The 9,129-nt window shown below is 39.0% G+C and overlaps 1 protein-coding gene across 1 annotated transcript; it reads right to left on the bottom strand.

The window, feature by feature from the left end:
* Positions 1–1,983: 1,983 nt before the first annotated feature.
* On the bottom strand, positions 1,984–7,604 carry fscn2a (fascin actin-bundling protein 2a, retinal). Its single transcript, XM_042720923.1, has 5 exons — positions 6,417–7,604; positions 3,437–3,593; positions 3,206–3,327; positions 2,930–3,097; positions 1,984–2,810 (listed from the first exon to the last, which is right to left on the bottom strand). Exons 1-5 carry the CDS (start codon positions 7,234–7,236, stop codon positions 2,605–2,607), a joined length of 1,473 nt encoding a protein of 490 aa, XP_042576857.1. The 5' UTR covers positions 7,237–7,604; the 3' UTR covers positions 1,984–2,604.
* Between the last annotated feature and the right edge of the window lie 1,525 nt (positions 7,605–9,129).

Here is a 9,129-nt window from a genome sequence, read left to right on the forward strand (position 1 = left end):
TTTCAGAAGTGGACATTCAACCGAGACTGCCTTGCTCTCAGTTGTTGAAGCCCTAAGACTGACAAGAGCGGAATCCAAATCTTCAATACTTATCCTACTTGATCTATCTGCTGCTTTTGACACGGTTAACCACCAGATCCTCCTGTCAACCCTACTGACAAAGGGCATCTCAGGAACCGCACTGCAGTTGTTTGAGTCTTACCTATCAGATAGGTCCTTCAAAGTATCTTGGAGAGGTGAGGTGTCCAAGTCGCAACATCTAACTACTGGGGTGCCTCAGGGCTCAGTTCTTGGACCACTTCTCTTCTCTGTCTACATGGCATCATTAGGTTCTGTCATTCAGAAACATGGCTTTTCATACCATTGCTATGCTGATGACACTCAGCTCTACCTCCCATTCCATCCTGATGATCCATCGGTAGTTGCTCGCATCTCAGCTTGTCTAACAGACATTTCTTGCTGGATGAAGGACCATCACCTTCAACTCAACCTTCCCAAGACAGAACTGCTTGTGGTTCCAGCAAATCCATCGTTTCATCACAATTTCACCATCAAGTTAGGCACATCAACCATAACTCCTTCAAAAACAGCCAGAAACCTTGGAGTTATGATTGATGATCAGCTAACTTTCTCAGACCACATTGCTAAAACTGTCCGGTCCTGCAGATTTGCTTTATTCAACATTAAGAAGATCAGGCCCTTTCTTTCGGAACATGCTGCACAACTCCTTGTTCAAGCTCTTGTTCTGTCCAGGCTAGACTATTGCAACGCTCTCTTTGTATGTCTTCCAGCCAGTTCTATCAAACCTTTACAATTAATCCAGAACGCGGCAGCAAGATTAATTTTTAATGAGCTGAAAAGAATACACTTCACACCTCTGTTTATCAATTTGCATTGGCTACCAATAGCTGCTCGCATAAAATTCAAGGCATTGATGTTTGCATACAAAACCACCACTGGCTCTGCACCCCTTTACCTAAATTCATTACTTCAGACTTATGTGCCCTCTAGAAGCTTGCGTTCTGCAAGTGAACGTAGCTTGATTGTGCCATCCCAAAGAAGCACAAAGTCACTTTTACAGACTTTTTAAATTAAATGTTCCCTCCTGGTGGAATGACCTGCCCAACTCAATCCGAGCAGCTGAGTCCTTAGCCATCTACAATAATATTATTAAAAAAAATATTATTATATTATCTTTGACCCTCTAACTTTTGCACTCACTATTCTAATTCTATAAAAAAAAAAATAAAAAAAAAAAAAAAAAAATCGAACTACCTTTCTAATCTTTTTGTATTCTATCTATTTTCTTTTCATTTATTATACAGTTACAAAAAAAAGACCTCTAACACTAGCTTGCTCTATTCTTTTTCTATTCTATCTGTTTTCTTTTTATTTATTATATTATTCAAAAGCCCTTGCTACGTGTACTGCATTTAAGCTAACTGAGACTTGTTATAGCACTTATATATCATTGCTGTTTTGTTGTTTTTGATTGCTTCCATTGTCCTCATTTGTAAGTCGCTTTGGATAAAAGTGTCTGCTAAATGACTAAATGTAAATGTAAATGTAATTACATTGTTGACCCATTCCTTACACCTTAACCCACCCTTAAATCTACCCATGCCGCCAAACCTGTCCCTTACCTTACCTTTATCTGTATCCCACCTTAGCAGCAAAAGTGTTTTGCAATACAATATGAACAAAATAAGTACATTTACATTTAGTCATTTAGTAGATGCTGACATTTACATTTAGTCATTTAGCAGACGCTTTTATCCAAAGCGATTTACAAATGAGGACAATAGAAGCATTCAAAACTAAGCAAAAGAACAACAAGTACATTGTACTTATTTTTTGATGTAAGACTTAAGGCCACTTAATATAAAGCAGGACCATTTATGTAATTGTTATTGTTAAAATAAATAATTAGGAACTACATTAGGACAAAGTATTTGTGTAATCTTCAGTTTAATAACTCTTGGACAGATGCAAATTTAAACTCAGAGAAAACACACACCTTAAAACATTCACCATAGTAGAAATGTTGCTAATTATCTGACAGCCTATAAGCCTGTCATAAGTTAAGAGATTTAAAAGTGTCAGTGGCTGACATGACCAAAAGTTCTTGTTTACTATTCCTGTTTGACAAATGAAGGTGAAGGTGTCTGATGATAGGGCAAGATGGCTAAACTAATATTTCCAACTCTAGAGTCCATGGACACTTGCTGCTGTAGGCATTTTACAAATATATTTGTCAAATGTAACATTCATTTTATAACATGCTAAGAACCTTCAGGTAGTGCTCCTTTCAACAGAACAGACTTAATAACCAACCGTTTTTGTAACTGTTTTGAAAACTGACAGAGTAAAGTAAGGTTGTATTGTATCCTATGAAGCAAAGGATGATACTAATATCTGCAGTATTAGAAACAAATAAAACCACAGATATTTCACACACTCACAAAACAAACAAGATTAAAGAAAGAAAGTCAATGAAGAGCGTATTGCTGAAAAGTCATTATTTGAACAGGTGTCAGGAGGATTTTTTTGTTACACTGTGACATCTGTCTGTATTTGTGTGTCTGTGGGTCTCTGTTACAGCACTCAGTGCTCCCACAGGGATGAGGCATCCACACTGAGCCCGTCACCCTTCAGTGTGCCTCCCTGGTCTCCACGCAGGTATTTGCCATTTTGACCCTTGATGCCAACCCGTCCACACTCCACAAACTCAAAGAAGAAATCCTCAGGTTTATCCCCATCTGTGCACACCAGACCACTGCTGGAGACATACCAGAACTTTTCATTTCCACCTGTGGTAGGAAAAAAACAAAAAAACACATTTACATAGGTACATTCATCAGGTGTTTGCAGAAATCTGCTAAACCCTGGTCATTTACATTACAGCTTACACAATAGCAATATGACTCACTTTTTATATGGTATGCACCATCACTAAAAAGCAAAGAGAAGATATCATAAACAGAGCGGCTACAGTCCAGTATATTGGAGGTTTTGTGGTGACACACAAAGCCGTTCTCCCCACGCAAGACCAGGATTGGACGATTAATCAGCTTAAGCACAAACTGCTCATCCTCCCCTGTCAAACACATGCAAGGATTTATGTGACTCATGTTAAGTGGGTATTCAGTAGTGACAGATCAGTAATAATGTGCTAAAAGTCAGAAAATAACTTGTTTGCACTCACCCAAAGAATCACTCACAGCAGCAAGCTGTCCATTTTTCTTTGTGCAGACATATTTTCCATTGTTTGCTCTCAAAGCAACTCGCCTGCCCAGCCATTCAATGTCAAACATGGTGCTTTCTTCGCTATCAGTTACAAGAACACACAATTAAGATCTTTTCTTATTTTCATTAACATCAATTTATGAAATGCATCAAAATTACTGTAATGTGTTATAATAATGGAAACACTTACACTTCTGTAGCCGTGGACAGAATCCCTCCGTGAGTAACGAGTGTCCAGTAATTTCCACCGTTGGTTCTGAACATGCACTTCTTAGTGTCTTTATCAATCTCCATCTGAAATGTCTCCATGTCTGTCTCATCATCCTGATTAGCTGAGATGCTAACGCCTGGAAATAAAGACATTTTCATGGCTTCTCCTTTAGCTGATGCCAGTTTCCTTTACAAAATTACAAACACATTGTGTTGGATTGCTGAATGGTAAACTCTGCCCCCAAACTGACAGCTGATTGTACTGGTCTCCTCAAGTGATTATTAGTCTCTTCTGTAGCTCATACCATTTACAGATTTTGACATTTTCAAACAAATTCAAACAATACTACTACTAATGTTCAGTTACATGATGTTTACTATTACTAAGTGTTTTGTTTTGTTTTTAGGGATTTTTTTTTTTTTATATCAGAAAGCACAAATACATTTGAATGCCTATCAATGGGAAAACATGCCTTTTGCCTGCACTATTTTACTAAAACTGTGTAAAGGGTTTTTGCCAATATGACAGCAGCATTGACTGGAAATTTCCGATAAAGTGCTCTGATTTACAATGTGCCTGAGTCAATCACTGAGTAATAACTGGTTTATCTCTGTCACTCTCTCTGAACCTGTGGTCTAAATAACATTACCAGCAAACTTACATCTATACTAACTAGTCAAAGTGGCCAGATTGTGTGGGTTGAGATTCAAATGAGATGTTTCAGAAATATCCCTTGACTGTCTCTTAAGCCTTTTACTGGAATAATCCCTAACACTCACCCCAGCAGCCTGCTGCTATAATTCCTACAGTGGTGAAAGTAGAGGGGCCTAATAAGCAAGTGGTGCAAGAAACATTAAGCCTCAGCCAAACAGATTCAGCCTTTAACAATTTCAGCTGTAGCCTGTGATGTTGTTTACATAGGTAATGCACTATCTAAAGGTTATGTGGCCAAGTAGTGGAAAACCATTTACATTGTTTGCTATTCATTATTGTTAGTGATTTAATGATGTATTCTACTATATGATAAAGCAGCTAAAAGCTTGCAAATACTTCGCTATGGGAATGAAAAGCATTCATCATAATGGTTCATAGTTGTGTTCAAAGCTTGTCCTTTTCCCCTCTGTATCAAATGTCAGCCTCCTATTTGTCCACAATGACTATAAGAGACAGATGTCTTGCTCTTGACTCTGAAACAGTCTGAAAAGTGGCCATGGACTCAATAGGTCTGTTTTATGCTATTCAAGGACTATTCAAAATCTATTAGCACATACAGTATGCAGGGTCCAGTCCTAGTCCTGGTTCTGTAAGCCGACGTGCTGCAGCGTTCAACTTGCTCCAATACACTTACCTGGAAGTCATCCTAAAAGACCTTGATTAGTTGATTCAGGTATGTTTAACTGAGCTGTCTGCAGAGAGCCAACGGCCCTCCAGGAGCAATACTGGACATCCCTGGTATACTCCTTTGAAGAATTGAAAAATTGGCAGGTTGGTTTGGTCTCACTTTAGTTTAAGGTCCAATTCTCGCTATAAACAAACCATTAACTACGACATTTTTCTCAAACTACTAATTTTCTGCTTATTAATAGTTAGTAAGGTAGTTGTTAAGTTTAGGTTTTGTGTAGGATTAGGGATGTAGAATACGGTCATGCAGAATATGTGCTTTATGAGTACTTATAAACAGACAATATGTTAATAATAGACATACTAATAAGCAACTACTTAATAGTGACAATTGATCCCTATAATAAAGTGTTAGCGTTGCTTTTTCCCCCATGCAGTTAAAGTGAATGTGGACCATAACAGCACCAGAGAAGCTCCACAGATCTTGTCTGCTACAGTTGGGGTGCCCAATCCTGTTCCTGGAAATCTATGTACTTGCAGAGTTCTCTTCCAACCTCGTTTCAACACACCTGTCTGTAATTATGAACTGCTCCAGGAACAGTATTGGGCACCTTTGGGCTACAGTATATTCCAAGAATATGGTAAGCTTCCCTAGCTTTCACGTTCTTAAGAAACATCCAATCTGTGAACTGGTCATTCATTTAAGTCTGATCTCTTTCAATGAATCATCATTTCATTGACCCTCTTCACTTCACTAATCCATTTCTGAAGATCAGCTCACTTACTTGATCCAGTTGATTAACAGCAAACTGGAAGTGAAGAATTTGCAAAACGTGTAAATCACTTGTGGTTGTTTTAATCTTAACTGGACACACAGTGGATATGACAAATCCCATTAAGTTGGTTGCTTCACACGGAGGATTTAATGGTGTTACTGGATGTCTGCAAATGTTCACACTTTTCTGAGATTCTGTAATGCATACATGCACCATTATGGAAATGACTATCTCCAGAAGTCCAGGCATGTTTTATGATCAGTGTTTGAATGCATTCAACTTACATAAAAAGGAAACAACAGTGTGCTATAGTTCTAGCACTACATCAGCAGACAACCTTTTATCAGTTTTGTGAGGAACAAGTTACTGTAAATCATATAAATGTATATTGACCACCTCCAGAATCCACTTTTGTCATAATCAGCCATGTTGCTGAATACCTACACATTGTTTTAGACTGGGGTGCCCAATCCTGTTCCTGGAGATCTATCTTCCTACAAACTCAACCTTGATCGAACACAATTGAACCAGCTAAATAAGATTGTCAAGAGCACTTGCTAATTACAGACAGGTGTGTCTGAGCAGGTTTCGAACTGAACTCTGCAGGTAGGTAGATCTCAAGGAGTGCAGTTGGGAACCACTGTTTTAGACCATAACACTGCACATTTTGCTCCTAAATCAAGAGTTGTCTCCTTAATCAAACGCACCTGATTCAGGTCTCCCGAGACCTGAAATTGGTGTGTCAGACAAAGGAGACATGCAAAAAGTGTTGGAACAGAGCTGGATATATAATAATGATTATAACTATGACATTTCACAACAAATACACAATCACTGATTACCTTGACGAATAGACACATATCTTTTGTTGGCTGCCTGGAAAACAACTTGTGGGTGGCTCTCTTCCAGGTCAAACAGCTCATCTTTCCCTGGCCTTGAACAGCGGCCAGACTTCAAGGTGCCTGAGGGGCCCGTTGGTGAGAGAAACTTGCCCTCACAGTCCTTAAAGGCCAGCTTGCCAGACTTAAGTTCCAGGGTGAAACTAGTGTTAGGCCCATGATCCATTACCAGCTTACCATCATTGCTGAGAAAGCGGTTGTCACAGGTCTTCAGACTGTACTTGCCATCCAGATAGACCAAAGTGATCAGGGAGTCAACGCCCCAGGGGATGTCACTGTCCATGCAGAGCTCGTCATCTGCAGTGGACAAGCGTGCGTAGCGCTTACGGGATACACTTAGCAGGTTGGCCTGTGGATGAAGGGCAAGATGCATGGCCCATTGTTCAGATTCTCCAATGGTCTGGGCAAAACAGGACAAATATTCTGCAGACCCTCCAAAATAACGTGAATATGGCTCAGATTGTAAGGCCCAGCGTCCATCTGACTGCGTCACAAGCAAGAAACGGCAGGATGTGTTTGGCACTTCCTCCTCACAGGTCACCTTGCCATCTTTATCTGTGGCCAAATAACGTCCGAGATGACTGCGCAAGAAAACCACCTGGCTGTCCTGGTCTTGCTCCAGGGTCCAGATCTGTTTCTTCTTCAAGCTGGTGCCAGATGCATTTACCTTGAACCCAAATGCCTCTGCCGTGAGGTAACGATTTTCGTAATTAATAAGTCCGAACTGGAGCTTTAGAGCCATACTTATTCCATTCGTGGACATTCTGACCAGGTGGATTCCTTGTTTTAGGTGTTTTGTGTTGCAGATTAAAGATGACAAAATGCCCTTGACTATCCTCTGAAGCTATTAAAAGGTCATTTAAAGTTTTTTCCCTGCTCTGAACTTTGAGTTTCTTGCCCGTTTCTTCCCTTGTCCTCTCAGACTCAACTACAGATTAATGCTGTTGTTCCTGTGAGTTTCCTTATGATTCTTTATCGTTAGAGCAGCAGTCCCAGGCTACACTAGGTTACCTTTGGCTACTTCTCTGGATTCACACAGGTGACTGCTTGCTGCTTCCTGATCAGCCTGGATTAAGCTCAGCAGGGCACAGCACCTCAATCCAACAAGCTGCTGACATCATGCACATCACGTCTCTGACTCCACCCTTTTATCCTCTGGCAGATCTCTCTCTCCCTCCCTCTCTCCCAGTTTTCAGTCACAACCCTACCACCACCTTTCCCCACTTTTGTCTCACAATTCCTTTCTCTTTATATACTGTTTGCTTGTTCTCTTGGAGTATCGCTTTTGGATTATATTTATAAATATATTTTGTTCCAGTGATAAATAATACAGTATATATTTTGACATGATTTTGGACACTTGTACTTTATTTTTTGCCTTTATATGGTAATGTCACATTCTCTGAAGAGTTTTTTAAACACTGCTTATTTGACCTTCCTTATTTCCCAGTCAAATATTTATTCTTTAGCCTGTCGCTCAGGCTCAAATGATCATGATGTATGATCTGTCACACAGCACCTGCCGATCTGTATCCTTATAAGGGTATTGCTGAACTTACATTGCAAGGTTTCAAATATGCTACAAATTAGTAATCATGTAATCAAATTAGTAAAAATGTGATAATTTTTTTACATGATTACATGATGCACTTCTATATAGACCTCCCATCTTCTGCTTGTATTTCCACAGGAATGTAAGTTTATACGAATTTATGAATGACCCACTCTTTTTAAAAACTTCCCGGTCTACTGACATTTGTTATGACATCTGCCTCAAACATTACAATGCTCATGATAACTTTTGTTCACCCTACAATAAGTAAATTCACTTCACAAACTAATTAATCTTCAACAGTGTATTGCTATAGAGTTCCTGCAATTCTAAAAATGGCTGAGCGCTTGTTTCTCTGGCACATAACATCTATTCTGTACAACAACAACAAAAAAAGTAACATTCCACAAAATTGTTACACCCAGGATGTAACTTATTGGAAGAAAAGGCGACAAAGAAATAATTTATGTAATTACAAACCAACATTTGGTAGCAAACTAGCTTCCCGTAAGCTAAATGACAGAATGTCCAGTTCACATTGCTGCTAATTCTGGACAAGAATAGACCATCTGACCCGCATGAGCTGTTTAAGACTATTGTGTATAAAAAAAGGCAAGTGTATTGGGAAATCCTTATTTCTAAATAACTGAAGTATTCATACAATGTCAGTTTAATACACATTTGTTTACCCAGCCAAAATGAACGTGCATATATATAAAATATACTGTATAATATATAATAATGTATCAATGTGATTTAAGCACTATATCCACAAAGATTTTAAAATACTTATGAAAAACAACACTGCCTGAACCTCAAACTGATTGCCGGCTGTCCAGATTGTTTGCATTTCATTTGCATAAAGCCTCTCAACATGTTGGCACTCTCACCACTTTCTCTGCTCTACCATCAGCTCCTGTAGAAAATGAACTGAAAACACTTGTTGGCCATCTTACTCTGCCCCAATGGACATGCACAGCAAGACTGACATTATACTGCAAATAAAACAAGATACATTTATACTTTAATGACACAAGAATTGTTTTCAGGGAGACTGAACAAAATGTAAGCCAAAATAAGAAAGAAACATGGGGCATGGAATAA

Source organism: Cyprinus carpio, chromosome B3 (genome assembly GCF_018340385.1).
Source record: "Cyprinus carpio isolate SPL01 chromosome B3, ASM1834038v1, whole genome shotgun sequence".
Classification (NCBI taxonomy): Eukaryota; Metazoa; Chordata; class Actinopteri; order Cypriniformes; family Cyprinidae; genus Cyprinus; species Cyprinus carpio.